The 15,491-nt window shown below is 38.9% G+C and overlaps 1 protein-coding gene across 2 annotated transcripts in view; it reads right to left on the reverse strand.

Annotated features, from left to right (window-relative positions):
• Window positions 1–15,491, reverse strand: part of LOC105493756 (guanylate cyclase 1 soluble subunit alpha 2) — a 347,998-nt gene that overhangs the window by 287,032 nt on the left and 45,475 nt on the right. For both annotated transcript variants that reach the window (XM_024796548.2, XM_071075528.1), the window contains exon 2: window positions 7,137–7,198. In XM_024796548.2, coding sequence (XP_024652316.2) covers window positions 7,137–7,198 — 62 coding nt within the window. The remainder of the gene's footprint in view (window positions 1–7,136; window positions 7,199–15,491) is intronic.

A 15,491-nucleotide genomic window follows, 5' to 3' on the forward strand; every position in this document is an offset into this window, starting at 1 on the left:
TGTCCGTGTAACTGGATATTGACTGGGACTTTTTGAGTTGCCTCTGAATGAGAGCTAAGACAAATTAAGCTGAGGACATTAAAGGCCAAATCCTCCCACATTCTAAAGGGGTAGCCAAGAAGACCAGTGCTCTTCTTCAGGACTTCAGAGGAGACTAAATAGCCACTGCCTCTGTCACCCTACCACCAGCTTACAGAAGCAAAGGAATAGAAAGACTTCAAAATAAAATCTTCAGAAGAGTCAGGAGTTGGCCTAGGAAGAGAGTGCTATTGTGCTCCCCCCCCTCCCCTCCTAGAACAGGAGAGAAGGGGAGTGTTCCCTGCAGACATCCAGTTGGTGAGGGGGGTCCATAGCTGGTAGAGATTGGGGATCTCCCATCTCATTCCCCAGTGAACGTCTGCAGAGACAGTGGATTTCCTGATCATACTCCCATGTCTGACTGACAAAAGGAAGAAGACTCAGGAGAGAGTCATTAACAAGGAAAAGAAATCGAGAAAAATTGGGAGCAACCTAAAGGCCCACCATTTGGCAGGGCAAATATGTGAGTTTCTCATGGGTTAGGGAAGAGAGAGGCAAGCTTGAGTTGTCTGGTTGTCATGGTGCTCTTCCAATCTAGAGGCTACCAGCCAGGGACAGGGCTCCCACTAGCAAGACCAAGAGAGTGAAGTCCTCAGGTGCGGGAGCTGTGGCATCCGAAGCAGTCAGGGCAGAACTCATATATGCACCCTAGTGAGGGCATCACAGCCAAGAAAGGACTGCTACAACCCCAGCGAATTTAAAAAGGCTTCTGCCATTTTCCATTTCATTCATGCTTCAACCAATACATCAGAAGAGAAAGGGACCCAGAAAGGAATGGCCTGGAGAAGAGGAGTGAAAACCCACATCATACACTCTGTCCTGCATTGCAAGTCTCTAAGGCCAAGGCCTGACCCAGACAGGGAAAGGAACATTAGAGTCAAATTGGATATGAGAGTAAAGATTTAAATTGGCCTGGAGTGAACTTCATAATTCTTGGAAGTACTTAGAAAACAGAGCAATCTGTCTAAGCTAATATCGAAGGGGATGTATCCTAGCATGTTTGATGTGAGTGGAGGGAAAAATAAAATGGTTTCATGTCTGTATACCACATTGAGATCAGACTCCAATAAACCAGTTAGGCAAAATGCCTACCACAGTTTCCAGAATGCAGGAGTCACTCAAGAGGTGGAACAGGGAGCACAGATGTTAAACACAGGCAACCACAGGGTTATTTTTAATTCAACCTCCACCATTTTTATCAGAATGACCTTAAAAAAGTATTTCTTTCTCTCAGCCTCAATTTCCTCAACTGTAAAATGTGCTTAATACAGTACTCTTATGCAATATGTTTAGGATTAAATAAAAGATGGAACGTGCCCAGCATATCTCCTCCAACACAGTAAGCAACCAATAGATATTAGCTTTTGTCTAATTTGTTTATGTTCAAAAAGATACAGTTTTTCTATGTAAATATATGAAAAAGAAGCTAGATCATTTTTAGATAAAATAATTTAAGCCACAAAATCTGATCATGATAGCTTAAGTAATATCCTTGAAGTTTGTTTCCCAGAATAATCAGAATTCACCCACTCTTAATTTCACTTCTAGTGTTCTACTGAAATTATTCTGGCTTAATTTCTCCTCAATTGTCAAAAGAAAAAGAGAACAGGTTGGCTGTATAAAACAAACATAGGGCTCACATTAATAATTGGAGCAATACAATTTAATTTTAGATGACTATAAGAATTGCTATCCCAGACTAATATGAGTTTGGCAATAGTCCTACCCATGATATTAACACAACAATGCTTATTCTGGCCAAAAAAAAAAAAAAAAGAATAAAATTAGTGGCATGGTTCTGAATACACATTTCTTTATTCTTCATTGTTTAAAATATATAGTGAGTGAACACTGTATCTCAGAAAGATTATCACATCTCCCACAGCAGTTTACTGAAGAAATCTGTGCTTCATCTACACTGCCATGGCAATCAATTTTTGTGAGCCATAGACCAGTAGGAGTCATGTAGTACAAATATGAGTGACAACAATTGAGTCAAGCCCTCTAGAGACAGAAATTTCAGTCAAAAAAAGAAAAAAAATCAACAAAAAAGTGTTCTCTTTAAGAAGAAAACTGTTGCTAGAACACAAACTGCGCATCTTCAGCTCCGGATGCTAAACAACAGATTCTAAACTTTAAAAGTCCCAACAAAGACAGGAAAAGATTGCAGCAGGAGGATAAACTGAAGATAATCAACAAAAGTTGAATTGCAAAAGAGTGATTTACTAATAGTAGTAATAATAATTCAATTCATTTATTGATTATCTTTATGTACCAGGTACTATGCTAACTACTTTATGTAATTATGTGACTTCATACATTATTATCATTAAGATTTCATTTAAACTTCACCACAACACTGTTATTATTCCCATTTTTAAAATGAGAAAACTGAGGCTCAGGGATTTTAAGTAATCTTCCCAAGATTATTCAATAGCAAAACTTGACTTTATGTCTAGTAATTCTCATATGTCTACTTACAAAACACAATCTTTCCACAACATACAAAGAGAAGAAACGGCACAAGATAATGGCAAGAATTATATAAGAAAAGAAGTACTATTATAAAGAGACATTCCTCCATCCTCAGTTTCTTTTAATTTCTAAAGTGAATCCTGCCTGTCTCCTACTGACCCCTTCTGCTTCTCACTAATCTTTCCACCCCACAACACCCAGAAAGTCCATTCTGAATCCTAGAAGTTTGAGTTAAAGAGCAACTAACGATCAGATGGCTGTAGATGTGTGGTATTATTTCTGAGGACTCTGTTCTGTTCCATTGGTCTATATCTCTGTTTTGGTACCAGTACCATGCTGTTTTGGTTACTGTAGCCTTGTAGTATAGTTTGAAGTCAGGTAGCGTGATGCCTCCAGCTTTGTTCTTTTGACTTAGGATTGTCTTGGAGATGCGGGCTCTTTTGTGGTTCCATATGAACTTTAAAGCAGTTTTTTCCAATTCTGTGAAGAAACTCATTGGTAGCTTGATGGGGATGGCATTGAATCTATAAATTACCATACTATCCAGCCATAAAAAAGGATGAGTTTGTGTCCTTTGTAGGGACATGGATGCAGCTGGAAACCATCATTCTTAGCAAACTATCACAAGAACAGAAAACCAAACACCGCATGTTCTCACTCATAGGTGGGAACTGAACAATGAGATCACTTGGACTCAGGAAGGGGAACATCACACACCGGGGCCTATCATGGGGAGGGGGGAGGGGGGAGGGATTCCATTGGGAGTTATACCTGATGTAAATGACGAGTTGATGGGTGCAACACACCAACATGGCACAAGTATACATATGTAACAAACCTGCACGTTATGCACATGTACCCTACAACTTAAAGTATAATAATAATAAATAAATTTAAAAAAAAAATAAAAAATAAAAAAAAATAAAGAGCAACTAACATAAAGATGCACACTCAATACCCCCTTACTCATTCTAGGTGAAGGAAAGACAGTGCTATGGGAGCAAGAAGCTCTCCAAGTGAGCATGAATATGTAGAGTTTATATAGCAATCAAAATTTTCCACAAAGTCAACCTGACACAATTGGAGTTTGAGGTAGGTGATGGAGAGATGCTTTAGATGGAGTGATCAGGGCAGGCTTTCCTGAAGAGAAGACATTTTAACAGAGATCTATATGTATATAAAGAATAAGTCATGCAAACATCTGGGGAAAGAGCATTACATGAAAATGAAACGATACATACAAAGGCCCTGAAGCTAAGGTTGGCAAGTTGAGAAACCAACAGAAGGTTGAAATGGAGTGAAAAAAAGGGAAGTGGAAAGGGATGAAATTAGAGAGGGAGGCAGAGGCCAGATCACAGAAAGAATTTAGACTTTATTCTACCATAATACGCCATTATATAGTTTAAAGCAGGGGGTTCAAAGTGTGATGCATGGACAAGCAGCATCAGCATTACCTGGGAACTTGTCAAAAATGCCAGTTTCTTGAGCCCCATCTGAACCTACGGAATCAGAATCTCTGGGAGCAGGGCCCAGTAATATGTGTTTTAACAAGGCTGGCAGGTGATTCTGATGCACATTAACATTTGAGAACCATTGGTTTCATGTAAGAAGGTGGCATGATCTAATTTTTTATCATTTTGCTGTGGTGAAAATACATATTGGAGGACAAAAGTAGAAACCAGAAAATCAGACCAGAATGTCTTGGTGAGAGATGATGACGATAGTGGAAATGAAGAGAAGAAGATTTATCACATTGCATGAATAAATTATTTTAGCACTCATTTCCCCAACTTGAATGATCTCTATGAATAAATAAATGAACGAGTGAATGGATAAATTAAGGAGTAGAATAATGTTTAAAGATAAAGTGGATGAGGTACAGAGAGGCTATCTTACTCCCTAACAGGAAGCCCCATCGGGTACTCCCTCCCAGTCCTTCTGTCTGTGACCCTTCGGAACAGCTGCTCCCTGCGTTCAAGTCTCAGTCTTGGCAGACAAAAAAAGCCTCAGAGAGTTTCTATGGGCAACCAGTATAAGAATCCAAGGAGCAGAACTGTACAATCCTAGAGCTCTGATAAATAAAACAGATTAAGGGCAGAGTTTTCAAGGAAAGGAAAGGAAGGTTAGTGATTGAAGGATAATTAAGAAATTAAAAAGAGAAGGGCTAGCTCAAACTCTGTTACCTGTTTTGCTTCAACACCTCAACACAAAGTATTTAAATGCTGAGTTATTTCAAGACACCTTTAAGCAAGCCCCATTTCAGAGATTAGGAAAAGCATCTCCTTCCCACCTCGCCTGCTGAAAAATAACTAAAATTATGCTTGTCGGCACTTACTCTCAATTCTCAATTCAGGGATTCTGAAATCCCTTTAACTGTAAGAAACACATTCTTTTTCATAATTAGAGATAAGAAGTCTTAAATTGTATTTTCTTAAGAGGAACAACACACAGTTGCAAATACTTTTTAGTTCAAGGGTGAGTGATATTAGCTGCTCTGCTTTTTTGATTATGAAAAGAGAAATAAAAAGTAGAAAGATGGAGAATAAAAGGCAAAAGAGGAAGTTGGACAGGAAAGTCATCAATGAGAAAAAAGGCAAGAAAGGGGAATACAGTCAAGAAAGGCAAACGTGGCAAAATTGCTGTCAACAGGACCCCTTTGTCTTCATCAGCGTGAATGCAAATAAAGTCAGTGAGCAAAGGTGCTTCAAGTCCGAGAAATCAGCCAAAACCCAAGCAAAAATATGCTAATAGGCCTATTTGAATCATGCCAGACATCAAAACCCCTCTTTATACTGGTGTCAAACTCTCCATTTTCTTTATACTGTGTATGCAATAAACAGAACTAGGAAAAGACCATTCATGCAATGGACAAAGAATCACCACAGGCCAAATGTCTACATAGGCAGAAGGGGAGGGCTGAGGCAGCTAGCTGGATAAAAGAGAACTCCCTCCATTCTATCAAAGGTGAAAAAAAAAATTTCTGATTATAGCAATATAGGTTGGTTATCTATTTGGATCACATTATAAGAGTCCCACTCCAAATTGCCTTGAAGGCATACTTTACATACTTTAGTGCACAAATGAAAGTATTTCATCAGTTATTTTATTTCAAAGAGAAAGAACATTCATAATCCCAGAAAATGATTAGACTTTGATGGATATTGTCATAAAAATATTAATAATAATAATAACATAAGAGCAAACAAGTATGTAGTGCTCACCACATACAAGGAACTACTTTATTAATTTAATCCAAACACCATACTTTGAAAGCAGCCAATTCAATGAGAGTGATTAAGTTTTATTCTAGGATGTGTGGAGAAAGATTAATTTGACATTCTTTATCTCCATTAGGATAAACGATTTAAAATCACTAATGGCCTCAAACTAAAAGCCATCTCATGAGTTTAAATAATATGTTTTTCCTTGAACTACACTCTTGAGGATTAGTATGACAAAGTTTCAAAGCAATTCCTTTTGAAACGACAATTAACATAATCATCAAGCACTTAAAGTATATGGCATTGTACTAGGTACCAAGATTATTTTTCCATTAAGAATTCTTCCCTTCTGTTCTGTGAAAAAAAATCACACTATACCCTAATAGCCAAAATTATGTTCTTGATCCCTATGGCAATGACTATTAGCCATAAATGTTGAATGATCCTGAGAACTGTTCAAGAAGTACCAGTTTGAATACTGACTTCTCAAAAGTTCTTAAAATCTTACAAAGATAAATCACTGTGCCATGTAAAGAATACTAACAAGGTAAATTAAAAATATACATTGTCTCTAATGTCAATAAATTGAATCTAAAAGCTAGATTGCATGAGTAAGTAAATTTAGGCTTTCATATTTGCCAATTGCTTTCTGCCATAGCCAATGAGAGGTGTACCTCGTACTCATCTGGAGCTCTCTGTTTACAAAATGGTTTCATTGAAATTACCTCATTTAATCATTACATCTAATCCTTGATTTAGTTATTATTATCATCACATTTTACAAAAGAGATAAAGTTACTTAGTAAAAGATCTATGTGCTAGTGAGGCCTTGAAGTCCTGTCTTTTGACCTCAAGTCTTCTTACTTTCACCACACCACAACCACTTCAAGAAATAGGCGATAATAAAGAAAAATACGTAGCACATGACTGTAAGTAAACTAATTCCTCTCACTGAACTGTGTTAAGGCTGTAGTGATTTTTATCAAACTCTACTTAAGGATTCTAAAATCCCATTCAAAGCATCTGGGTGGGTACCAATAAACCTTACCACATTAGTGAGGCAAAATTATACGAGTCAACATCGGAATAAGACAGTAAGAACATGAGAAGACCAAGGAAAAAAAAAAAAAAAAAAAAGCAATACCAGAAAGTAATTTCATTTAAAAGAATTAAGCACAAATAAGCCAAAAGAAATCACTCCAAGGGACCCCCCCAATAAGCCTTCACCCCCAACACCGTGAGAACACAGCCACTGTAAAATAAGGTTGACCTGGGTAGCAGAAAATCACATACTCAACAGCTACGTTTGAGTAATCACCTTTAATTTTCCCCCAATAATAACCAAAATCAATTTTTACTTACCCAATAACTTGATGTTCATAATACTGCAGTGTCCTCTTGAGAGTTTGCTGTATCGTCTGAGGCTACAGAATAATAATAATAATAAAAACATATTATCAGCAAATCAGTACCATTCCCATTGTGAGCATCGTAGGCAGATAGGTGAAGCTTCTGATTTACCTCTTGAGAGTTTTCCTTCTACAATATTAACCCATTTTGCATCATGCCTTGTATTTTCCTCACAGAAACTAATGAGGCCCTCAGCAATTACACAGAACTTCCCAATTTCAATTATGATAGTATTTCCTAGGAATGTTTTCTTCAAATCTTTTGTGCCAGCTATTAAGTTCAATAAAATACTCATTGGCTGCCTACAATAAACCCAGGCCTTGGGGGTAGTGGGGAGGGTGCCCTGCAGAAACATGAGTCACAGTTTTTCCTTTCCAGCATATGTAATCCGCATGAGGTAATGACCAACTTAAATGAAATGGCACGTCTACATATTTTCTTCTACATTTTAACAAGGTTTTCAAAGATGGCCTAGCAAGCAGTGATAAATTGAGTTAAAATAGTCAACTTTATAATAAGGGATATTTTTAAACTTAAATGATCTTTTTTTTCCCTGTTCTTTAAGGAGACTAATAAAAAGGCAGAGTAGGATGGGAAGCCAATGATCCAGGGCCCACAGCCATGACTGTCACAGCAGTCAGCCTGACTTCCTCCATGACCCAAAAGAATTCAAGCAAAGGTTCTTTCTGGAGCATACTGGATGGGCCACAAGTGTTTCAGGCAAAAAATGGGGTCTGCAACAAATATCTAAGCAGCTCATGACCACACTTCATAATCTCTTCTCCACAATGCCTCAAGACAGAGGTTTTTAATCCCAGATCAAGAAATTAAGCAACAGAGACTGAACTTGGAGTTTCAGACTTAGAGAGTCATGAATGGGGCACCAAGATCCTAGAACCAAGATTTTATTAGGAAGTTATGATAAGAACCAAGTTCTCAGTAGCAAGAGAGAGAATGTTTTAAACAACAAAAACCTGTAGTCAATTAAGCAGAAAGAAAGCACTCAAGGCCTCATCAAAACATTGATCAATTACAGCCAAGGATGAATTCTAGGGGAACACGAATGTAACACAAACCCTTCAAGACGCGAGGCAGCACGGTAGCTTGGGAATCTCATGGGCTGCTGCTAATTAACTACACAAGCCTTCTACCTCTAAAAAGGTAATATGCAGAAAAGGTCTAGCATAGTGCTGGTACCTAAGAAGCAGTTAATAAACATCAATTTCCAATCGCTAATCCTTCAAAGTGGCTGTCTTAAACATATATTGTCTAAAGGAGACCCCAGGAGCCGGGCACTCTGGCTCACACCTGTAATCCCAGCACTTTGGGAGGCCGAGCACATGGATCACTTGAGGTCAGGAGTTCAAGACCATCCTGGCCAAATCAGTGAAACCCTGTCTCTATTAAAAATACTAAAAGTTAGTCCAGCGTGGTGGCACGTGCCTGTAGTCCCAGCTGCCTGGGAGGCTGAGGCATGAGAATTGCTTGAACCCAGCAGGCAGAGGTTGCAGGGAGCCAAGATCACCCCACTGCAGTCCGTTCTGGGTGACTGAGTGAGACTCTGCCTCAAAAAAAAAGAGACCCAGAGGTCTATGTCAAATCTCACTTGCACCCACTCCATGTCCACCTCTTTATAAAAACATCCAAGACAGATGTAACACTCTCCCTACCTAACACTCTTCGAATCTTTAACATCCTCCTTGGTAGGCAGTGGTTAAAGTTAGAGGAAAGTGAGCTTAAATTGAATCAAGGGCATCCACTGAGATCTACTCTACATTACCATGTAGGAGAACCCTTTCACCACACAAATCTGAGGCCTCAGATACCTACTGCACGTTAGCCAAGCCAATTCACAAATTAACTTCAGGAGGAATCAGCTTGCAAGCGTTCAAAGGAGAGGTACAGAGCAACTTCTTTCAGCAGCTGCTTTTCGTTTACACCAGGCCTCAGACTGGCACAGATGTTTCTATTCATCCAAGCAGACTCAAAGCAGAGTAAATGATATGCACCTAGGAAAGAAAAATCATTCCTGAACCAAGAAACAGTGGAATGGTTGAGAAATCTGAGGAGAATGAATCAGACACAGGGATCCTAGCACACACAGAAAGCATGCTTTAACAACCCAATCCATGACCAATCTAAACGCAATCACTATCAGTCACTAGCTCAGTACCCCTTGGATCTGGGCCTCTGGCACTGGCTTGGCAGTTCCTAAGCTCACTTTCCCCTTGGCAACAAGTTCAAAAAGCAGTGAATATCCACAGAGGGATGATCCTTCCAATAACCTCTGGTCACCAAACATGGAACAGAAAGCAGGAACTAGAGTGCACAGGGCCACTTAAGACCAGAATGACCTCATTTGTACAAAAGGACATTTTTTTCTGTACCAGGAATTTCCCAGTCATTAAAAAGCACATATTTGTGAAAGGAGTTCAGCCTTTTAAAGAGCTAGCTTTTTTCTTGTGTGAAGCAATTACTTCCACTCCCAGCAGGAGTTAAATTTATAGTTTCCAAATACATTAAAAGGAAATGTTCTCTGAGCACATCCAACAAAGCTTCAGGTTGAGAAAGCATTTATGCACTTCCTATTTCTTGCCAAAGTGGGCAGGCACATTCTAATGCCCTAAACCACAAGCATAGAGGCTGACTGCACAGCATCTCCTAACTGTAGCAAGCCAACACTGACTTCAACACACTCCTGGCCCCTCCGAGTATCTTATCACCATGGATTCATTCCAGTTCTCAGAGTTTGTCTGATGGCCTCAACCCATGGCCTTATCAGTGAGAGACAAATTCACATAATCTCAGCCTCTCTGTTCTAAGTAAAAAGCATGAAGTGAAGACCCACAAATGGGCCAAAGCCTTCCATCAGATGACTTCTGCCTCTGGGGTGGTAGGGTCCAGCTCTCAACAAACTTATATTATGTAAGTGCCCATGTATGCCAGTGATGCAAGTCAATGTAGTTCAGTGGGAACAACAAGGGCTTTGAAGACATGCATACTTTCTATCTTCTTCTTTAAGAATGCAGCTCCATAACTGTTTCCTACTTAAGAGAACCATCCAACATTTTACAGGCCAAGATCCCAGTCCTCTTATGTGCATCTGTCCTTTTCTGCAAGAAGGAGGTTGGAAAGGTGATTTAGCAAAGAGGCTCTAAAGTCAAACTGAATTCAAAAGCAAGTTGTGTGACTCACTAGCTAGATGACCTTGGGCAATTTACTTAAGCTCTTCTGAAATAAGATTCCTTATGTGTACCTTTTTTTTTTTTTTAGTTTAATGACCTTTTTAAATTTTTTTTTTATTATTAGACTTTAAGTTCTGGGATACAAGTGCAGAATGTGCAGGTTTGTTATATATGTGTACCTTATTTTTGTGGGAATACACTGAAATAATAGAGCAACATCTCTGACACACAGTAGGTGTGTAATAAATGAGAGATATGGCTATGCTAAGCTGAAAAACATGGTTCCTACCCTCAAGAGTCTCATAATCTAGCGGAGGAGCACAGACTTCAATTAGAAAACTCATCCCACAGGTGTAATGTTTCAAGATCATCACCTAAAAAAAATCAATTAAGCTACTGATACTTCTCATTATGAGAAGCTGACACCAATTCCAGTGAACAGAGGAAAATTCAGAAAAATGGCGGCCGGATTAATAAATATTTCCAATGAAACATTAAGATCAGTTGAGAGAGATAGTGATGCAAGCGGAATTCTCAAAATTAAGGCTGAGGATAGTACTAAAGCCAGGCCTGCCAGTGAGTAGGAAGGATGCCGAAACACCATAGCTAAGGTCAAGACCTCAGGCATTTACTTTACAGCTGCTAAGAAACAACCCATGAACTTTCTTCCTTGTACACAAAGAATGTGCAACAGGATTGCTGAGTGGCCTAATAATTTTATAGCCCTATGCTGGAGGATCAAAGAGACAAGGGTGGGAAAGGAGAAAATCCACTGTTCCTACTATCATAAAAAGAAACTCAAGAGGTCTAATTTTTCTCTCCTTCCCCCAAACTAAGATATAGATAGTGGCCTCCTAGTGTCCCAACTCAACACAAAGTAGCAATGAAGAGGAAGCCAGCTGGAAAGAGGAAGCAGCCATCAGTGTCCTGTACACATATTTTCTGGGGTTCAAACAGAGGGTACCAACAGAGGGTACCCAAAAGCCTCCATCATACGGCAGCAAAAAGCCATCTTCATCTCTAGTCTCATTAACAGCTTCACTATACTTGACCAACAGCAACTGACCCCCACAGACTAAATGTTATGCTCATGAAAGGTCATGAGATCCGAACAGCCAACCACGAAATAGTCCCAACAGAGCCAGAGAAATGATCCCTGAAGAGTGGGAGGAAGCAGTCCCCAGCAGCTGGCCCTGCAGGCTCAGACAGTCCCGCTGAGGCTCCCACACAGTCCCTGCTCTGGATATCCGCGCCAGATGGTGCGGGGATCAGGCAGGAGGCAGAGAGTAAAGATGTGTGTGTATGTGTGTGTGTGTGTGTGTGTATCGTGAAAGAATCAGGCAGGAGGCAGAGAGTAAAGATGTGTGTGTGTGTGTGTGTGTGTGTGTGTGTGTAGCGTGAAACACAGTTGTCATCGCAGAAAATACATGTACGTCTCAATTTTACAGAGATGAAGAAACTGCAGCTCAGGGAGGTGAAGTAAGTGTCACAAGATTACACACCCAGTAAGTAAATAAGTCACTCCAAATCAGAACTGACTTCAATGTGTGTCCTCTTGAACTAGATGCCTTTGAGGCTCCCTCTTACCTTTCACATTCTGCAAGTCTATATTCTTATTTGATACACACAGCACTTCATCATGCCAAAAAAAACCACACACATAATTTAAAAACAATCAAACTTCTCATTTCTGCTTAGTGACATACACTCACAAGATACAAACTTAATAGAAACAATAGGTCTGCCTTTAAAGAAACCTCCATAAAGAGCCATATTATTTTGTTTTATTTTTTTGAGATGGACTCTTGCTCTGTCGCCCAAGCTGGAGTGCAATGGTGCAATCTCAGCTCACTGCAACCTCCGCCTCCCAGGATCAAGCAGTTCTAATGCCTCAGCCTACTGACGAGCTGGGATTACAGGTGCATGCCACCAAGTCCGGAATTTCTTTTTTTTTTTTTTTTTTGTATTTTTAGTAGAGATGGGGGTTTCACCATGTTGCCCAGGTCTCAAACTCCTGACCTTAAGTGATCCACCCACCTCAGCCTCCCAAAGCACTGGGATTACAGGCGTGAACCACTTTGCCTGGCCATTATTTTGTTTATTTAAATATGACAAAATTATCTATCAAGGTCAGAAACTAAATGATATAGGTATATATTTAATCACTACTGCTCTAAGCCAATGCTTTTAAATTCTGCCTCACATTAAAATCACTTGGGGATCTTTATAAAAAATACCAAGGTCTGAGTACCACCCCCAGATTTTTCAGTTGAACTGGCCCAGGGGGCCCAGTTGCTTCCAATGTGTAGTTAGGGTTGAAACCTTTCATTTAATGTATAAACATGATGAACAAGACAAAAACACTGTGAACTTTATCTGAATAAGTCGGTGTTAAATGAGAATAGTCTCTTAATTCAAATAGCAAGAGAAGTAAGCTTCTGAGATGGATACTCATAACTGCTTAATTCAAACATAATCCCTTTCATTAACTGTCACTAATGGCTTATAATCAAATATGAATTTGTTAGATAAGCAAAGAGCTATGCTGCTTGAAGCATAAATATGAGATTTTTTCTTTAATTTCACAGTAACCCACTCCCATGCAAATAATTCAGCATTTAGTTTTGTGCTAACATGCACATAAAAACACAACAGCTAGAATGATTACAGTGTTTTATGCCAGGCACTGCTTTAAGCCCACTATGTATATGAACTTCTTTGATTTTCACATCACCACATGAGGTAGGCGTCATTATTTTTAACATTTTATGAATGAGAATACTGAGACACAAACTTTAAGTTGCCCTGTGTCACACAGATAAAAAGAGACAAAGCCAGGATTGAAACCCAGGTAATATGGCTCCCAAATCTAAGCATGTAACCTTCAACCTTTACTGCATACAATATTTAATGTTTTTTATCTGGTTGAGCACTTTACAGTTCATTTTTTTAATACATATTATCCTAATTGATCCTTGCACCAATCAAGTGAAATAATCAGACTGGTGTTATTATCACTAAAAAAGAACTGAATTTAGAGAGATTAGATAATCTGTTCACCATCACATGACTAAAAAGTAAAGACACCCTCTTGTACAAAAAGAATATATATACACATATATGTATACATATATATATACACCTATATGTGTGTGTGTATATATATATTTTAGACCAAGTCTTTTTTTTTAGACCAGCCTGTCGCTCAGGCTGGTGTGCAGTAGCGAGATGTAGGCTCACTACAATCTCCACCTCCTGGGTTCAAGCAATTCTCCTGCCTCAGTCTCCCAAGTAGCTGGGACTACAGGCGCCTGCCTCCACGCCCGGCTAATTTTTTTGTATTTTTAGTACAGACGGGGTTTCACCGTGTTGGCCAGGATGGTCTCGACCTCTTGACCTCGTGATCAGCCCACCTCGGCCTCTCAAAGTGCTGGGATTACAGGTGTGAGCCACCGTGCCCGGCCAGAACATGTCTTCTCTTAGGAAACGGTCTTCAATAAGAAAGTAGTTTTTTAATGTTTTATAAAATTACAAAATCACATGTATTCAAAGTAATCGATTTTTTTCTTGAGAACACACAATATTCTTTAAACCAAAGCTGTATCAACAAGAAAAGCCATAAGCAAAATCAGGAATTAATTTTTTTTTAAGTAATTCCACTTCCCCTTTCTCAGCTTTCTGTCATCCTCTAGCTCACCTTTCCCCACCCTCTGGGCACCCAGCGTCTTTGTGTTCCTTTCTTCTAGGCCAGATCCTCACCACCATAATCTAAACTCTCAAAGTAAGTATCCAAAAGCTGTTCTTCGCATATTCTCTTTCTTTCCCTCATCAAAATTTCAAATCCCCTTACTACCTTGTTCTAAGATGATGCTCAAGAGGAATCCTCACTCCATTCCCTCAAAACCTCAAGTCTGAATCCTTGCTAAGGTAGGTGATAGTGTGAATGAGCTTCTCTACAATATAGAGGATGGTCTGAATCTTTAAGAGTTTAATTTTAGTAAACAGGCTTATCAGGGAAAGATAAATTGTAGGGATAAGGAACCCTTCTCGTCATCCTCCAGGTCACAAAGTGGAGAACACCACCTTGTCCACAACATGAGAACACACTGTTTCTTAGGATAACCTATGTCAAATTCCACAACTTAATCAGAATTATAATCTTACATACCCTTTCTTTGTAGGTAGCCCTGTAGACACCAATGGATCAAATTATATGACTGACTTTATTACTAAAACTAATCCAAATAATGTCATTTCAAACAACCAGTTTAATTCTGAAGGAGAGGTAATTGCATAGTCATCAATCTTGCTAAACATCCAGACATAATGTTTCTTTCCCAGCCTCTGACTAAACTTACTACATATAAACCAAAAAATAAAAAATAAAAAAAGACTGCAAATTAAATATAGAACTTTGAGTCAGGACCTCTATATTACAAATCCAGCTGTGCTACTGACCTTTTATAAAATAAAATAAAATTACCCAAAATCTCTTCACCTGAAAGTCCTGGGGGAAAAAAAATGCCTCAATTTTCCTATCTGAAAAACACATGTAAGAAGTATGTAGTTCTCAGGGTCATCTTCAAGTACAGCACTGTAAGTTTAAGCACTCATAGATACAGAGTTGGAACATACTGGTGATTAAACAACCTTCTCTGGGTAATCATAACTATACTTTTTAGAAGGACAGCAGCTTTTTAGGAAGGTAGGAATACCATTTCAAGTGACCTACACCACTAATTTGCTAAGCAAAACTAGAAGTTCAGACGATTAGTTACAAGATGCGAAAATGCTAGGTGTGCTAAAGGAAAAAATAAAAAGCTACAGATGCACTAAAATTAGGGTTTTTCTATCCATACTGGCTTAACATCTGTGCAATGTTTTCCAGTCTTCATTTTATTCTCCTTGTGAACACAGGTATATATTTGCATGACCTCATTAGAGCTTGGGGTGAAGGCTGATATTATGCTAATTGGCCCATTTAGGGATTCAAACTAACAACCTTTGCCTTATTAGAAGTATGCTCTAATAGCAAACCACAGTGGTTATCATTACTATTACTGGTTATAATTGATTATACTTAACATATAATCAATATGGTAATTAAGTCTTCCCATACAAA

The sequence above is a fragment of the Macaca nemestrina genome, chromosome 12, assembly GCF_043159975.1.
Source record: "Macaca nemestrina isolate mMacNem1 chromosome 12, mMacNem.hap1, whole genome shotgun sequence".
Taxonomy (NCBI): Eukaryota; Metazoa; Chordata; class Mammalia; order Primates; family Cercopithecidae; genus Macaca; species Macaca nemestrina.